The sequence below is a fragment of the Musa acuminata genome, chromosome BXJ1-6 (genome assembly GCF_036884655.1).
Source record: "Musa acuminata AAA Group cultivar baxijiao chromosome BXJ1-6, Cavendish_Baxijiao_AAA, whole genome shotgun sequence".
Lineage (NCBI taxonomy): Eukaryota > Viridiplantae > Streptophyta > Magnoliopsida > Zingiberales > Musaceae > Musa > Musa acuminata.
In genome coordinates this window covers 16,775,219-16,793,453 of record NC_088332.1, presented here as the reverse complement: position 1 = coordinate 16,793,453, position 18,235 = coordinate 16,775,219, and the positions used below count along the sequence as shown (strand labels likewise).

The following is an 18,235-nucleotide window of genomic DNA, read 5'->3' as shown; positions in this document are numbered from 1 at the left end:
TCACTTACATGTGGATTAATTTAATAATATATTTATCATTACAAGAGTGATTTGGCCATCAATAACTATATTATTCTTCTTTAGAAGCTTGGGCCTCCCATGAACACGGCCGAAGCTACAGCCTACCGAACGAGAACCACCGTTCGGTGACGGGATCCAACGCCGTGTCGTTGGATCAGTCCGTGTCCATATGTTAATGCGTGCGGCGGGGCAGCCGAGACCCTCGAGATTCGTGCGTACAGGATGATGTGCGGTAGCCGTACACAGATTTAGGAAACTTCTTCTTTGCACTCCCCCTCGCCCACAGTAAAAAAGAAAAATAAAAGATAAAATAAAAAAGAAATAAATAAAAGTGCAGGCGAACAACGCCTTAAAAGTAACAAAAATATTTTTCGGTCCCCTCTGCGACTGACCAGCCTCTCCCACCTGCCTCGTGATTACACGTACGGGATGGGTCCCACGTGGTAGATCCAATGCGAGATGCGGTCGGTCTTAAAACGACTAGACCACGAATGAAACGGGTTCGGATCCGATTAGATATTATTACGTGACACAAATCGGCGCCTTCAATGCTGGATTATTTGGTCGATTTCTGCGAGCGATGAATGAATGAACAGATGGGAAGAAGTTTCTTGGAGAAGAAGAAGAAGAATTAGATTAGCATGATCGGCAATAATATGACATACGTTAAAAATACGCACTTGAGCAGCTTTATTTTTTTGCTTTGTTGCGGGAAAGAGTAGCAACTATTGATGTTGCCGCATGTGATTGTTGGGCTGGTAATGTTGCATTCTCTTTTCATCTTTCCATCTGTGCTTTTCCATCGGGTCCTAATTTTGCGGATCTCTCTCTTTTTAGCTACAGGATTATCGATTGTGACTTCCTAATTTCTGGCATTCTCTTAATGCTCAAACCATTTTTAGAAAGAGAGTCTCAATCAATGACTATGACTTGATTTTTTTTTTATTTGATATAGTTAATTGTGATTTTATTGATTGATTTTAGTTTTGTGGTTCCACCTTTTAATTTTAAAGAGTCATTTTGGTGTTGAAAATATTTAAATCTAAATTAATAATCATAGATTTATCCGACTTGAATCTCTTCACGCGTGAAAGCAATTTCCTATGATAGCTAATACCCGAAGCGAGACCCCAAAGAATCTTGCGCTGGAAGAGCATCATAATCGATCGGTACACCGAAAGAAAACATAGCACAGTGATCAAGAACTCCTCCGGTTTCGGCGAGAGGTGAATCGAGCCTTAGAATGAAGGAGGGGAGTTTGGCCAGGAAGCCTTCTGGGCGATATTTGGAGCTACGGTTACATAGATCGAATATTTATACTCACTCGAACGTGGATTCTGTAAGTGCGCTGTGTTTGCAAGAAGAATTCTGCATGCATTTATCAGTTTTGCGAACATTGCACTGAGAAGGGAGGAAGGAAGAGGTAATGCCTCGCCATAAATCCGGAGGAACAAAGAAACGAGCACAATGTCAGCAGCCTTCCTGTGCAAAGGAAAGCCCTTGTTATTGGCAAGATCAGAACCAAGTCCTAAACAACACACAGCAGGAAATCAAGTGAGCGTGGCATCCTCGTTCTTCCTCTGTCTCTTCTTTTGTCCGGGACATGTTCGACTCCTGGAACCTTGCCTGCGGCACCTATCGTGTTCTTTTCCCCTGCTCACAAATTGGTGACAAACAACATGGGTTATCTTCCTATCACCACTAAGAGCAAGCGTACGAAAGCGAAGGACACAAGTGTAGAAGAAGCGCTTATCTGGTAGTGTATACCTTCTCGCTCTTTTCAGGTGTTTTCGACTGCAACGCTTCGTTAATTTTTTTGGCATGGATTGTGCACCCTTCGGGGCCGGTCGTCCACTCGTAGCGCTGCTCGAGCTTTGGACACCCGTTGATTTGCAAATCCACTAGATTGCTAGGTAGGCTTCCCTCTGGGAGCATGTTTATTTCAGGGCAATCCACTATGTGCAGGCTCTTGAGGCTTAGAAGGGTGACCAGTTGACGAGGAAGGTGTTGTGGGCGGCATACTCCGGTGAGATGCAGGTGGTGGAGAGAGGAAATGTGATCCAGCCGCTCCTCCAGCCCACGAGCAAACGCTTCGAGGTCAAGGCTGCCGCGAATCTCCAGTCGACGAAGCGAAGTAAGGTGTCCTTCCTGAAGGCATCTCTGTAAAAGCGAGAGGTTATCGACGTGAAGCATCAACGTCGATGTCGAGGCCTCGTCCTCGGGCAAGTCCCACGAGTCACCACCTGCAAAGAATCGAACAACAAGCTCGTCCAGTGATGAAGGGAGGGTTATCAGTCCTGTTAAACTGCGGCAGTTTCCGATGGCGAGGTTGCGAAGACGAGGGAATACTTCACGGCGTTGCTTCGCCTCCACGTCCCACTTCTTCCACTGGTTCAAGTTATCGAACCAAAGCTCCTCCAACGATGGGAATGGTGCATCTGTGCTGCCATAAAACTCAGCACCCACCTCTTCCACCGAATCCATACGTCTTAGGTGCAGAACCCTGAGAAAAGGAAGCTCGCCGAGAGGGGGGAGGGACGTCAGTTGATGGCAAGACCACATCTCTAACCTCTCTAATCCCAGCAAATATTTGTTCTCCATCCAACACGGATGTCGGTGACCCTTGTAGCCATTAATCTTCAGCTCTCTAAGATCCGGGTGCGGTCGGAGTCCTTCCAGAGAGTCTTTGCATGCAGTGGGAGCTATGGGTTTCCCTTCATTGTTCCAGCACAGTTCCAGCCAGCGAAGGTGCTCTTTGTCCTCTAACACAGCCTCTGCTGCCTGTTCCCTGCTCTCTACATGCTGGAGACCTCTGATGCAGAGTCTGCGGAGCTGATTCATGAGCTTCAGTTGCCCTACATCGAATCCTTTCTTTTTGCGTTGGATGCGATAGTCCCTTAATTCTTGAAGATAAATTAGATTTCCAATCCACGGAAGGGCTGCAATTGCTTCGGTATCTGCATCTACACATCGTAGGTTGCTTAGCTTGTTCATGTCATCTGGCAGCGAAACACTCTTGGAATGCATCCTCAGAATCAACCACTGCAGATGGTAGAGCTTGCAGAATGAGTTGGGCCACTCCGTGATGGCGTTTCCAGGCACCTCCAGGGTACCGAAGGTGTTTCAATTCACCGATAGCCTCAGGCAAACCACTTACAAGTTCAGAAACCACTAACAAACGTAAGCTTTCCAAACTCTTCAAAACCATTTCAAGGGATAGATTATATTTTGACTTGATATCCTTACGAGTGGCCGATAGCCTCCCAGCGACCACAAGACTGCGTATCTCTTTCTTCTCGCACAAAGTTTCGGTAACCGCGATGAGATCATCGGCAGCAACATAAACATGGTGGGCCTTGTTCGGGATTCTAATTGGCTTGCTGGATTTGATACCCTCGAATCTAAAGTACTCACCATCACAAACACATTCTGCAAACTCATGCAGGATAGGGTGGAGCTCAAACTTGTTGTGCCTTCTCTTTGCATTCACGAAAAAGGATCTGCTCGACAGCTCTTCGATCAACTCCTCGCCTATGTCCTCCATTATGGTGGTCTCGTCATCCCCCCGAACGAAGCCTAGGGCCATCCAAAATCTTATCAGCTCATCTTTCTCAAAGCAGTGGTTCCTTGGGAACAACGAGCAAGAAAGATAGCACTGCTTTAGATGGGCAGGTAGGTCTTCATAACTCAATCTCAGCACCGCCACAATGTCACCTTCGGTTTGTTTGACCTCACAAATTCTTTTACGCAAGATTCGCCGCCAGTGTTCTTCCTCTAACTTGGACTCTAAAGCACGCCCTACGGTCACCGCTGCTAATGGCGAGCCCCCCAACTTCTTAGCTATTTTCTTGCCTATGGACTCCAACTTGTGAGGTATGGCAATATGGTTTCGATCACCCAGTGCGCGTTCTCTGACTAATTCCCAGCACGCCTCTCCCTCTACGCCATCGAGATGTATGATTTCTTTGGTCCGCATCATCTTTGCGACGTTTTGGTTGGTGGTCGTCACCACAATCTTTCTTCCCTTTTCTCCAGAATTAAGTGGGACGCAAAGGTTCTCCCAGTTAGTATTGGATTCCTCCCACACATCGTCCAAAACAATCAAAAACCTTTTGCCCATCAGCCCCTCCCCAAGAATGTTCTGAATCTCTTCCAAATTACTAATCGTATGCAAATCGCTAGGCCTTTTAATTGCAGCAGATTCCACCATCTCTATGGAAAGCCTTCTGACATCAAAATTGTTGCATGCACACACCCACATCATGATATGAAATCTTTTCTCTTTTTTGACAATGTTATAGACGAGCCTAGCGAGGTGTGTCTTCCCCACCCCACCGTGTCCTACAATAGCGACAACAGAGTACTTGTCGTCCCCTGATGCATCACCTATCATGTTCAGTAGCCTGTCTATGTCGCGTTGCCGTCCCCTGGCCGAGCAGGTCGACTTGGTTGGGGAAGTTGTTCTTCGCCAATCGGGGATGGCTACTCCATGTTGCTTGTTAGTGACTACACTGAATTGTGCTACCGAAACGAGTATACTGATTTCTTCAACTAGTTTAGCGGATGTCTGGACAGCGGTGTTTAACTTTGAAGTTGTTTCAGAAGCAAAAGCAAATGCCTTCAAGAATTCTTTAGTTTCAGCTCCTACTTTCTGAGCGAGTAATGAAACTCTACTGACCTTGCCCTCGCCCTTGCTTCTGGCCTTCTCCTCCAACTTGTAGTGGAAGTCATCGATGATGTCCTCCACAGAGTAAACAGCATCCTTGACGTCCCACAGCCAAGCTTCCAAGCTCGGGTTCGTGATCCGTCTCTTGCCAACTTCGAAGATGGCCGCCTGAATCTTTCGGAGGTGTTTCTCCAGCTCATGTAGCTTCCACTTCTTGTCCTTCCGGTACTCGATCTGGTTCTTGATGTAGAATTTGATTATGTCCGTCACTTTGGCAACGACGGAGGACACGAACCATCCTGCTATTATTAGTTCCGCCATTGGAGAAGAGAGAAGAGAGGAGAGCAAGATCCAAGTAGAACAAGTGTAGGTTTGGTTTGGGGTGCTTAGACTAGCCCGTTTTGCAAGTATATACGGCAGTAGAAACTGGTGGAGATCTGCTCGAGACGAGGCAGACGACCTTGTTTTCCGATGGATCTGGCTTTGGATCTGGAAGAAGACTAACAACACATTGCCTCCGCAAATTAAAATTGACTCAGCTTGACTACACGAGTTAATTCTCCGACAATTTTAATTTGGTCATCTGAGCTCACATGGAGATGTTGGAATGGAAATGAGAAGGACAACTTGACTTTTCTTCACACTTATGAAGTAGAATATGATAAAAACAATAATAGAAAATAAGAACAATAATTGAAGAAGCTTTATCGTAGAAATGAAATAGCTTTAGCTTGAATATATTAATATGTTCCCTCTCCTATTTATACATATTAGGAGGAAGGATTTCTGACAAGGATACCAATCTTGGATCGATGCAAAGAATGGTTTAAAGCGAGAGGCTTCGTGAGTAGGGCAATAGCAGATCGCTGTTGTTGCTGCGATTGCTGTTGTTGTGAGGGCACAGGCGTTCCCTTCGTTCTCCTTACGTCCGCCCTTCATTCTCCTTTAAGTCTGCCGACTGTTGGCAGATCAGCAAAGACTACTGCGGTGAGGAAGATGAGGATTGGCCGTGGAGCCTCTCAGAAATGTGACTGCAGCGACGTTGGTCGCTGGCCGAAGGCAAGGGCGAAGCTTCGCTTTTCTCAGCGGCATTAGTCGCTAGCCAAAGGCAAGGGCGAAGCTTCGCTTTTCTCAGCGGCGTTGGTCGCTGGCCAAAGGCAAGAGCGAAGCTTCGCTTTTCTCACCGGCGTTGGTCGCTGGCCAAAGGCAAGAGCGAAGCTTCGCTTTTCTCACTGCTCTGATACCATGATAAAAACAATAATAGAAGATAAGAATAATAATTGAAGAAGCTTTATTATATAAACGAAATAGCTTTAGCTTGAATATATTAACATGTTTTCTCTCCTATTTATACACAGATCTCTCCTATTTATATACAGATCTCTCCTATTTATACAGATTAGGAGGAAGGATTTCCCTCATAATAAATAGATTTCTTCATATAGTTAGGAAAATCTTATCTTCTATCATAATTAAGTGAGCGGAGACACCCAAGCGTCGTGATTAAGTACAGGAGCTTCAATATCTGAGATCTCAGCACGCCACTTGCAACCTGGAGATCCCAAATGTGGCTCCTTAATTAGTGGATGTAATGTGATTTAGCCTCGTCACAACCATTCGTCTTCTAGCGGCGGCGAGTCTGCGAGCTTTCCCTAGTCTGCATACCTGTCGGTCTTCTCTTCCGAGTACAGCAAGATGGCTTCTCGTTCCCGGATCTGATCGCGTGAACATTGACCGACATTATTCAAAGCCCGATTTCGTTGACTTCTCATATTATAATTAAATCTCACCAAACTGCGCTACTCATTCAATCCTGCTCTTGCCTTTCATCATATATCATCTTCATTCTCATACCGATTGCTCAACGAATCGATAATACTTCCAAAGAATCCACACATGACCACATTAATAGCCTTAGTCATGTTGTAGAGATCTATGCAGAATACACACCTTTAATGACTAAACTGTAAAAATCCATTTTTACACACCCTCATAAAAGAGAAGAAGGAAAGAAGAGGAGCTAAGAAAGGAAAGTAAAAATCCAAGTAGGATTTTGTCCCCTATCATCTAATCTATAGACAGGTTAATTATTTCTAAGAAAGCTTACAAATTTGTCTGAGGATCTGATGATTGTATAAGAGGGAACAGATCCAGGCTAAATTGTAGGCCCAAGCTTACTTAACATTGTGTGTAATTACTTCTTTTTATTCTTTATGAAATTGATTTGGTATGTAGAACTACTTGGTTATAATTTCCAAAGCTTAGTTAGATGAATGCAATGTGATTTTCACATTATGATTAGCTTCCAACCTTTCTTATAATTTTTATTGTTCGATTATGACTATTTATTTAATATAAATTTATTAAATTGATAAGAATCATATATAATTCTTATTGCATATAGAGACTTTCTCATAAAATATTTTACTGAGATCTAGAAATTATATCTTATTATCAAGTTCTTGTGAATCATGTATTAATTAATATGTCTATTGAGGAATGTTGACCTATACTATTTTGTAATTTTCATGAAATTTTGATTAGTCGAATTTAATTGACACCAATTGCATTGAGACCTCTCTTAATAAATTTTACTTGTGGATTATTCATTCTTATATATATATATATATATATATATATATATATATATATATATATATACTCTTGCATTTTAATTAGAATTAGAATTGATGTGTTAAGATATTATATATAGTTAATTGATTGAACACTCACATTAGTACCAGTAAATTTTCTTGTTTGTGGAAGAATTCATGTCCTTTGCACTAAGATTATTTTTGTTTTAAAACCTTTGATGACAGTCAGCTTCAAACCCATTAAGCAATAGAAATTTTCTTCTAAAAATAAAAAATAAAAAATTATTGATGAATAATGTGAATTATCTTCTTTCGTAACTACGAACAAGCATATGAAAGAAAGTAAAGGTGACGAATATGTTGGGATAAAAATAGGGTTATGGATTTTTTTTTTTAAATTTAAAAATAATAAATACATTAAATATCAAATTAAAATAAAATAATATTTAAAAATCTGACGATAAAAAAAAATATTATTTTAAGTCAAAAATCTCATCTCAACGTATAAAAATTAAATAACTTGACTAGTCTCTTTTGATGAATCGAATAAAAATTAAATATATAACTAGAAAAAAAATAAATGAAGGATATTTTATTTACCTCAATAAAAATTACTTAGGAATCTATTTATAGAGCCTAAAAAGGTATTATCTCAAGGGACATAATGAAAATATAGTTAATATAATTACCAAGAATATATTTATAAAATTTTAAAAATATTTCCAATAACATATATAATAAATATTATAAGTAATTTTTATATCAGAATAAATGAGTCTAAAGCTGATGTCATACACTCAAATCATGTGATTGTGAGCTGAAACAAATGACAGTACCCAATTTACTATTGCTTTCATTATTAGTCCACTCTTACAAGATGAATAGTATTCCTCTAACTATCATTTTTTGGGCATTTTTATACATGATGTTTGATTTATGTCCATCACTAAGCCTATGAAGTCCTTTACAATATGTATTATATTTTGCTACCTTCCATATCTATATGATACATTTGAAATTTATTAAAAGCCATAAAACATTAAACAACTTTATTTTTTTATTAAATGATTATTTTTTTAAAAATGATTATTTAAAAAAATGATTAACTAAATTTATTTATACCATTATGTAGCTTTTTTATGCTAAGACACCCAAAATTTAACAGACAAATAACCAGAAACATATAATTAGGGTGATTTAGGCAGCACATAGGTATTATTATTACCATTTACCATTATTATTAGTCGGTGGAATTGGAATGCTATGGCAGCAATCCTCTATAGCACCTCGCCGGTCACGCTTTGAGATTGGTGCGAAGCCCTGATTGGAGCCTTGAAGGTCCGCGTTCGTCGCATATGGACGGTTGGATTTCGTTCCTTCGTACTGTATTGGACAGGAGCCGCCGGATTTAGTCGTGGGCCGAATTCGAATCGGGTTCGGGTATTTTAGACTCGGATCCGTGAACCTGGTTTCCACCGGCATGTGGATTCGATTCCAGCTTCTCTTTATCTGGCTTTCGATCGCTCGCCCTCTCTTCCCGTCGTTTCCGTGGGTTCCATCTTAGGGTTTTGTTGTTCCCCTCTCTGTCGCCTCGTCGACTTTCTCGTCGGTCGATCTTGTTCTCCGATTTGGTAGGTAAGCTTTGCGATTCTCCAACCTCTCACCTGTCTCCTTGCTAGGTTTTTGTCATATCCCAACTTCCGAAGGATTTTGTTTCATCGCCTATTGATGAGTTCCGTATTACTCATTTTTCGATATTTTGTGTTTAATCTGGATCTTATTGGGGGTTTAGATGAGTTTGTTTGGCCTGTTTTGATCAGTTATAATGATTACGCCGATTCCTGTTTCATTTTGCAGCATCAAGATTTAATCTTTGGTGCGATTTCGCATTCTCGGACAGGGTTCTTATTTTTAGGTGTCAAGTGCTTAAGGATGGATTTGGAGGTGGGCGAGATAGGAGTGGAGCGGGATGAGGACGCTGGAGCAACATCCAGAGATGATGCAGATGAATTGGGTGATGATATGGCAATCGACGATGTTGCAAAGGAGACGTCCAGAGAGTCAGGAAAGCACAGAAGCAAGGACAGAAGTAAGGGAAAGCGAGAAGACAAGGATCATGGGTCTAGGGGGAGAGAAAGGTCCAAAGACAAAGAGAATGAGGAGCACGCAGAGAGAGATTTTGATAGGTATGACTTGAAGGATAATCGGAATAGATCAGAGAGTGGCAAGGACAGAAGGAAAGAAGAAGGACTGGAGCATGGGAAAGACAGAGAGCATGTCAAGGACCGAGATCGGGACAAAGAGAGGAGCAGGGATAGGCTTCGTCAGGAGGAACATGACCGAGATAAGTACAGGGATAAGGATAGAGGAAGGGAGCACGATAGGGTGAGGGAGCGAAGTAATGATCAGGAGTATGACAGAAGTAGTGATCATGGAATAAGTAGAGTGAAAGAACGAGGCAAGGATAGTGAGATTGAGAAGGATAGGGATTTGGCCCGAAAACATGATCGGGGAAAGGAGCGGGATCGTGACAGGAGTAAGATCCGTGAGAGGGATCATGAGAAAGATGTGCAGAGAGAATCAGAAAGAGAAAGAAGAAAGGAGAAAGATCATGAGAAGGGAACTGACAAGAATAGGGAAAGAGAGAAGGACCGCGACATGGTGAAGGACAGGGAGAGGGAAAGGGAGAAAACTAAAGATCGAGAAAAAGAGAAGGAGAAAGAAAAGGATAGAGTGAGGGATAAGGAACGGGAGAAGACTAAGGAGAATTTTAGGCAGAAGGAAATTGATAGAAGCTTGGAAGCTGATCGAGATAGATCAAGAACAAGGGACAGAGAGAAGGGGCCAGCTGGAGCTAAAGAAAGCGAAAAGGATGAGAGAACACTATCTGATTTCGAGGATGGTAGACTTGATTCAAGGGAAGAAGAAGCACGAGATGGCAGTGACAGTCATGAAAAATCTACTTTGAAGAATCAGCAGAGTGAAAAACATACTGACTCTCTATTGGCCTCAGAGCTTGAGGAGCGGTTAGCAAGGTAAGGAATTCTGTTCATTCATTTTGGCTATGTTGTTCTTGATTTCTTTGACTGTTATTTCGCTGTTAAATTTCCTGGATGTATACTCTTTTATTTTGAAGTGCTCTTATAATTAGGAGTATGTTTGCAAATTCTGAGATGGTCTTGCACAGACAACCATAATTGTACATGTTTTAACCTTTTCTTCTATTTTGGATGAGCTTGTTCATAGAGTATAGGTAACTATAACATTTTTTGTGCTCTTTTATATTTTTTGATGAAACAAATGACGTTTCATGTTCAAACTATCGACATGTCCTCCTAGTCTTATTACGCGGTTTATTAGTCGTTTCTGGGTTAAAAAATTTGTAAAACAAGAATCATGATATAAGGCTTTGTCTTGCTTTAGTATTTTTTTAACGATGTCATTCCGTCTATAGATAGAACATGTCTATGATATATCTACACAACTACTAATTCTTTGAAAAGGAAGCCCTTTTTGGTAGTCACCTTGATTCTTTCCCATCATCGAGCTTCATTAAGGATAGTTAACTTGTTATTGCAAGTTTTGTTCATATGTGATTCTAACAAACTCTCTTTTAGTTTTTAAAGCCTCATTTCTATTCATTTGGTTTTGCAAAGATTTGTTGGTTAATATGTATGTCTTTTTATAGATGTGTGATGTACATATAATGGTATCATGCTTGTTAAACTTTTGGCGTGCGTATATTCATCTATATGTGCCCATTCACATGTATACTTGCTTAATAATGGGAAATGACATATGTATCTTCATATGTATGTATACATCCATATGTATACTTGCTTAATAATCAAGCAAAATTTTGGAGGGATCAAACTGGTAACTCCCCTTTAATGATGTCAATTTTGGTCATCATGTCACAGATATTAGATACAGGGGCTGACTTGGCTTGCTTGGCTGAGCACCACAATGGAAGGAGGAATCACCTATTTATCCAGGTTTGGATTTGAGGTTCCGATATGACACCCCACCCTAGTTGTACATTAGATGTGAACGGGTTTAAGTTGGATTTGTAGGATTAGTTGGGTCTACTGCTAACTTGAACTTAAGTATTATGGAATGTAGTTTTATACCTATAAGTTAATAGCTCAGTTGTTTTATCGAATTACATTGTAATAAATGATATTAAAACAAACCTAGTATTGGAAGAGACATAGTAGACAAAATCCTCTATAGATGGGTTCGGAGGCATACCATGGTATGGAGTCACCACTGGACTAGGCCTTACATGCATCATATCTGTGTTTGATTCTGGATTAACTATGAGCCTTGATGAGGTCAAGCTGCAAGTGAGGAAAATGTGACACCCCTATGTAGTCCTACATTAGATGTGGGAGAAGATTTATGTTAGTTTATAGGGCAAGGAATTACTATTATAAATTTCATGAGGTTTTAGACCTATCAATTTCAGGGGTCAATTATTGTATCAGATCAAAAGAAGGGATTTGGGGAGGACAAGAGACATTCATACAACAGGAGAAAGAAGGTCATGTAGGGGACGGACTTGCCTTTGCTCCAATAGATTACTTATGCCAGGCATCACTCTATCTCCAGACTGAAAACTTGACCAAAAGCATTCAATCGATCTATCTACTACAGGGTAGCTTATTCCATTTCCCTCAGTCAAGTCTTTGGTCGAGGAAATCTACATCGCCCTAGCTCATATGTGAAAGCCTAAGATCAACTCTATCTACCGGAAAAAGATATAGATCAAGATTTTAGCCATGCCCTCCTAGCTCATGCGGAAAGTCCGGGCTGTATGATGTGAATAAAACTCAAGAGTAGGATCTAGGACGTGAGTGAACTATGATCTGTAGACAATGAAGTCCAAAGAGTCCCTACTATGGAACATTTAGGAAAAGAGTTACACACTAAAGGGATGGAACACCGGCTCAGAAAGTCACTCCTTGTGGGCGTGCCTTCCCTCAGACATCGAGCAAGCAAGGGAGGATATATTTTGTTGACCAGGGAAATAAACAACAGTCTCAGCTTACGGCTGCTTTCAGTTACTCCTTGCTACCATCCCATGGCCCTTAGGATGGGGGGAGGTTTGTGATGTCTGAGGTATGACATACTGAGATAAGAAAGGAACATAAGACTGAACTCAACGAATCATATTTTGATGCATAAATCAAGCATCGGGATTTGAGGCAGATGAAGGGGAGAAACTTGTAGCATTATTCGAGCACTAACTGCTTGACTGACTTGCGAGCTTCTTGTTTCTTGCCTTGTTTAATTCTTTATTGGGTTTCAGCATCTAAGAATTCAGGTATGGTGACATGCATACAGGTCCAACATGTTTAATATATATCTTGTCCTCATCGGTGTATATTGTCATAATTTCTTAAATATGCCTTTTTAGTTAAAATTCTGATTATTTCATTTTTGTCAGCCCTACATACTTCTAAGCAATACAACTTTTTCTTGCTAACCGTTTGTGTTCAATATTTATGCTTGTTTGATCTGAACTATCCTCTGAAATTTTATATACATATTCTGATATCGGTATTGTCCATTCAGGACAAAAGAAGAAAGAATGAAGAAAAAATCTGATGGTGCTTTTGAGATATCATCATGGGTTAATAAGAGTAGGAGGCTTGAGGAGAGAAAAAATGCTGAAAAGGAAGCTTTGCGTCTTTCAAAAGCTTTTGAGGAGCAGGTTAAAATCTATATACTCGAGTATTCTCACAATGCTCCTTTTGGAAACTTGTGATAAAATTTTTGCTTTACTGCTCTCTCTCTCAGGATAATATGCTAGCAGATGGTGACGATGAAACAGTTGGACACACACAGAGTACTGTTTCTACCTCTGACAAGATTTTGCTGTTTAGTTGACAGCATTAGCTGCTTTTGTATTCAAGCTATCTTTTTCTAATAAACTAGATGACAGTACAATAATTAACCAGATTGAATTTTTGTTCAGAATTGCTTTTTTACTGACTGAATTATTGTGTGTAAATAGAGGATCTAGCAGGAGTTAAAATTCTTCATGGACTTGATAAAGTAATTGAGGGTGGGGCAGTTGTTCTGACCCTCAAAGATCAAGATATTCTTAAGGATGGTGATATCAATGAGGGTAAATGATTACTTGTTGGCAGGCATAACTCTTTTTTATTTTTTCTTACCTTGTACTCGGAGCTAATTAAGCCTTTTATTCTATAGAGATTGATATGCTTGAAAATGTGGAGATTGGGGAGCAGAAACAGAGAGACGAGGCCTACAAGGCCGCTAAAAAGAGAACTGGATTATATGACGATAAGTAAATCTCTTGGAACACTTTTTATTTTGGAACACAAGTCTCTGATTCTCATCTTGTTCTTTGTGTTTGTAGGTTTAATGATGAAACGGGATCTCAGAAGACAATTCTTCCGCAATATGATGATCCTGTTGAAGATGAGGTATCTGTTGTAGAGTTGATGTATGCCATATGTTGGTCTGTGTCATTGATTATTATGTTATTATTGTTTTCCTTCCTTTATTTTCAGGGAGTAGCATTGGATGAAAGTGGGCATTTTACTGGTGAAGCAGAGAAGAAACTTGAAGAGGTGTGCAACTTCTGCCTAATCTTGTTGCTACCTTTAAGATTGTTAATTTAGCAGAAGTTTCTTTTTCACCCTTGCTTTTCTCCAAAAATTTTCTTCGAACTTTTATTAGTATGGCATGTATTTACCCATCCTTAGGTTTACGTAGACAGTTAGTCTTGTGTAAAATACATGGACTCACTTGCCATTCTGCTATATTTTTCTAGTGGGTTATCCTATATGACAAGCTTCATTCTTGTGATTAACTATTTAATATTTTCAGCTGCGCAGAAGGATTGAGGGTAGTTTTGTACCAAAAAGTTATGAAGATCTGACTTCTTCAGCAAAAAACTCATCAGATTATTACACTGCTGAGGAAATGCTTCGGTTCAAGAAGCCAAAGAAAAAGAAATCTTTGAGAAAGAAAGAAAAGTTGGATCTGGATGCCATGGAAGCAGAGGCCAGATCTGCTGGATTAGGAGCTAGTGATCTTGGTTCCAGGAATGACATGAGAAGGCAGATTGAAAGAGAAGAAAAGGAGAAAATTGAGGCTGAAAGGAGAAGCAAAGCATACCAAACAGCCTATGAAAAAGCAGAAGAGGCATCTAAAGTTATGCTTCAGGAGCAAACTTTAAGATTGAAGTCTTTTGAGGACGATGATATCGTTTTCGGTGAAGATTATGAAGATCTACAGATGTCCCTTGAGCAGGCAAGAAAACTTGCTCTTAGAAAACATGATGAAGCAGGTGCTACTGGTCCTCAGGCAGTTGCTCTTTTAGCCACATCTATTAAAGAACAAGAAAATTCTCAGAGCCAGTCTACAGGAGAGCTACAAGAAGAAAAAGTTGTCATTACAGAAGTTGAGGAGTTTGTACTAGGTCTTCAACTTAATGAAGGTGGTATTAGCTATCCTAATTTATCTTTTGGTTTTTATCAGCTTAAAAAGGCAACTTGTAGGAGAAGTAAACATGTCGAAGGAATTTGCACTTTTGCTAAAATGTAAACCACAAAGTTATGACTGTATCTTGAATCCCCACTGATCTTTTTGTTCCTGTTTATCTATGTTCTCTTTTAATTGTTTTTCACATGTTGTTTTACATATTTTAGGTGCCCAAAAACCTGAATCAGAAGATGTTTTTATGGATGAAGAGGATTCTCCTAAATCCCTTGAACCAGAAATAAAAGTTGATGTCACTGGATGGACAGAGGTGGAAGAAACCAGTAAATCTGAAGATCCCATCAGTGAGAAAAAGGATGATGTTTCTCCAGATGAGATCATCCATGAGGTTGCTGTAGGAAAAGGATTATCAGGTGCACTTAAGTTACTTAAGGAACGTGGTGCACTTAAGGAGACAGTAGATTGGGGTGGCAGAACTATGGACAAAAAGAAAAGCAAACTTGTTGGTCTTTATGATGATGGAGGGACAAAAGAAATACGAATTGAGAGAACTGATGAGTTTGGTCGCATTGTAAGTGTATCCTTACATAACTTCTAGAGTTATTTGCTTTTTAATCATCCTTATGAGTCTCTAATTTCTCTGTTATAAATTAACATCTATCATAAGCAGCTAGTTACATGTAAGCAAATAGCAAGAAGTTTCTTAGTTTCTGATGTGCTTATATGTCATTCATCTCACTGTTGTAGAAGGTTACTAGCGAAGAGTTATTTCAAATGTATCAAGTAGAATCTTTTGTTTATATCAGTTATGTTTCAGTATAGTGTTCGTATGGGTATCTGTTAAATCCTTTCATGTCCAGTTTTGTCAACATCCATTTTCTAATGACTTGATAGTAAAGGTATGTTTGTTTCTATTTTTATGCAGATGACACCCAAGGAGGCATTTCGGATGCTGTCACATAAATTTCATGGTAAAGGACCAGGAAAAATGAAGCAGGAGAAGCGGATGAAGCAATATCAGGAGGATTTGAAGACAAAGCAAATGAAAGCTTCTGACACCCCATTGCTAGCAGTGGAAAAAATGAGGGAAGCTCAAGCTCAACTTAAGACGCCTTATCTGGTGTTAAGTGGGCATGTTAAACCAGGGTATGCTTGTCAGTCTTCTCTTATTGCTACCTTTTTCCTTCTTTTCACAATTTCTACCTGTTTTTGCAAAATTTTTTAGATACTCTTGGCACTACTGTTGACTGTTGTATACTGCTTTAGTTTGTGTAATATTCTACATTACTATCAATGTTCACTGCCCTGACTCTACAACAATGTCAACTATGTTTTAAAACCTATTCTTTTATTAATAGATCAACACTAGAAATTTTTTTTGGTTGCTCTGTGTGTCGAATCTTGAGTTTTCTCCATCTTATTGCGACATATGATGACCAAATCCTGTCTATCTGGATAAGATTTTTGAAAGTTCAGTCACATAGAAGTGATAAATCTATTTTCACTTTTCCTAATGGATTATGGTTCTTTTTTTTTTTGCTCAATTTCATGACAAAATATCGACAATTTTGTGTCTAACTACGATAATGTGGGATTGACATGTACTTTTAGATAAATGGTGAAAATTGCTTCAACCATATTTTATAAATTTCTAATTTATTAGTATGGTTCAGATTGCAGTTTTTTCGTTTTGTGATTTAACTAATGTTTCTCTATATCTGAGAGGTTGATTCTTTAATTATCATTAGCTCATTTAGTTTTTGTTTTGCGATATGTTTTTTATCAAGCTTTTGTGGTGTGAGAAGTAGCAGTTTTCCATTTTGATGTTTGAAGATGATTTATAATTGTGCTATTTTATTTTAAGAATCCCTGTGGCATGGACAATAGAAATAAAAGCTTATTATATCAGGGCAAGAGGTTGGGTCATGGTGTTATGATAAGGTTGGTCTTTTGCGATCTTGATGACCATTGTTTGAGTCCTGAAAACAACTTCCTTGCTTACAAGGATTTGGATGTGTACAGTGACAGAGTACTTAATCATCTGTTGGATATTAACTATCTGCACAAAATCTTATCATGTGTTTAGACAACTGTCAAAATTTGATTGTGGTGTTATCTTCTTCTTTCAGAAAATTACTTCTAAGATCATTGCTTGTCACTGATGTCATGTCTTTTTTTTCTGGAAATGTAGGCAAACTAGTGATCCCAGAAGTGGTTTCGCTACTGTTGAGAAAGATCATTTGGGGAGCCTGACACCCATGCTTGGGGACAAAAAGGTATTTTCCAAAAAAATGGCATTTAGCATTAGCCTTTGTCGTTTAAGGGTTTTTTTTGTACAGTTTCAATGAATTTGATTTAAATAGCTTTCCTAGCCGAATATTATACTTTGCAAGAGTTTTTTTTTTTTCAACTTCATTTGCTTGCTTTGTTTTATTTTCTGAAATTCGGGTTGATGCTCACTGACTTAGGTTGACTTCTGCAGCATATGTGATGCCCTTAGATTTCTGGGTCGTAATTTAAAGGTCCAGGGGAGAAGTCTAATGTTGAATTATGTGCAGGTTGAACATTTTCTGGGAATTAAACGGAAACCTGAAACAGGCAGCATGGGTCCACCTCTGCCAAAAAAACCTAAGAGTTGAAGCTTCTGGGGTGAGCCCACACTTCTCAAGTTGTCGATAACTGAAATTTTGAAGGAGTTTCATGCAACATCTTTTATTACACTGGCCTGGTAATAAGGCCACATTGCCAATGCTCGCTCAAAAGTTTCATCCCAACTGATGTACGAAGAACTTCTATTCAAGTAGTTGGATGACTGATGCTCGAGAGGGTTTTCTCTTGGGTCAGGATTAGATTCCCCCAGTAAAGCGCATTGTGCACGTCTCACTTCTACATGTTTCTACATCCATCTTGGAGTGCATTTATATATATGGAAGGGGACCTTTTACCTAAAAAAAAAATGATGTGTGAGAATGTACATTTTACCTTTTTCATTTCGAAGCAATGGTGGAGGAGAATTCTGTTCCCCAAATTTGCATTTAGAATCTGTTTTTTCCTAGTAAAATTGGAAGTTGCTAGTGATGCAATTCACGATGAAGTCAGTCATCCTTTTGGCAGATCATTTTTCACTTGTGGTTACTTTCTGTGTGTGTGTGTGTGTTTTTTTTTCTTTGGCTTTTTGATTGTGTGCTGAGCTGAGTGGTAGTGACGGAATATGGACGTACGGTTTGATGCGTGCGCCCAAGTTGAGCTCCCTTGACGATGATTGTAGGAGGGTTGGTTCACGTTAATAATCTACTCGTCCGTTGTATCATGCATGGAATTTTTATCACATTTGTGTCAATTTTTCTCAGGTAGCAATAATGATATGTTGAAGTCCAATGTTTTGCTTCAAGACACCAATTTCTTGTGAATACTATTTTGGTTATCTGTTATGTGCTTTCCGATGGTGCTAAACGACCAACTTTCCACCCCCATTGCA

The 18,235-nt window shown here is 39.5% G+C and overlaps 3 protein-coding genes across 6 annotated transcripts; 1 reads left to right on the top strand and 2 right to left on the bottom strand.

Moving 5' to 3' along the window:
* Positions 1–1,434: 1,434 nt before the first annotated feature.
* On the bottom strand, positions 1,435–5,267 carry LOC135676535 (putative disease resistance protein RGA1). Its single transcript, XM_065187828.1, has 2 exons — positions 1,789–5,267; positions 1,435–1,674 (listed from the first exon to the last, which is right to left on the bottom strand). The coding sequence occupies exon 1, from the start codon at positions 5,006–5,008 to the stop codon at positions 3,017–3,019; it is 1,992 nt and encodes a 663-aa protein (XP_065043900.1). The 5' UTR covers positions 5,009–5,267; the 3' UTR covers positions 1,435–1,674; positions 1,789–3,016.
* On the bottom strand, positions 1,771–3,015 carry LOC135677476 (putative disease resistance RPP13-like protein 1). Its single transcript, XM_065189836.1, has one exon. It carries the CDS (start codon positions 3,013–3,015, stop codon positions 1,771–1,773), a length of 1,245 nt encoding a protein of 414 aa, XP_065045908.1.
* Positions 5,268–8,775: 3,508 nt separating the features above from the next.
* On the top strand, positions 8,776–17,870 carry LOC135676534 (SART-1 family protein DOT2-like). 4 transcript variants are annotated; one of them, XM_065187825.1, is made up of 13 exons: positions 8,776–8,912; positions 9,139–10,316; positions 12,859–12,997; positions 13,084–13,132; positions 13,301–13,414; positions 13,501–13,597; positions 13,670–13,736; positions 13,824–13,883; positions 14,143–14,755; positions 14,967–15,328; positions 15,683–15,903; positions 16,949–17,033; positions 17,316–17,870. In XM_065187825.1, the coding sequence occupies exons 2-13, from the start codon at positions 9,214–9,216 to the stop codon at positions 17,394–17,396; spliced, it is 2,991 nt and encodes a 996-aa protein (XP_065043897.1). In that variant the 5' UTR covers positions 8,776–8,912; positions 9,139–9,213; the 3' UTR covers positions 17,397–17,870. The 4 variants fall into 4 exon arrangements, with proteins under 4 accessions (XP_065043897.1, XP_065043898.1, XP_065043896.1 ...); XM_065187826.1 differs by having other exon boundaries at positions 8,776–8,916; positions 9,182–10,316; XM_065187824.1 differs by having other exon boundaries at positions 8,776–8,916.
* Positions 17,871–18,235: the final 365 nt, after the last annotated feature.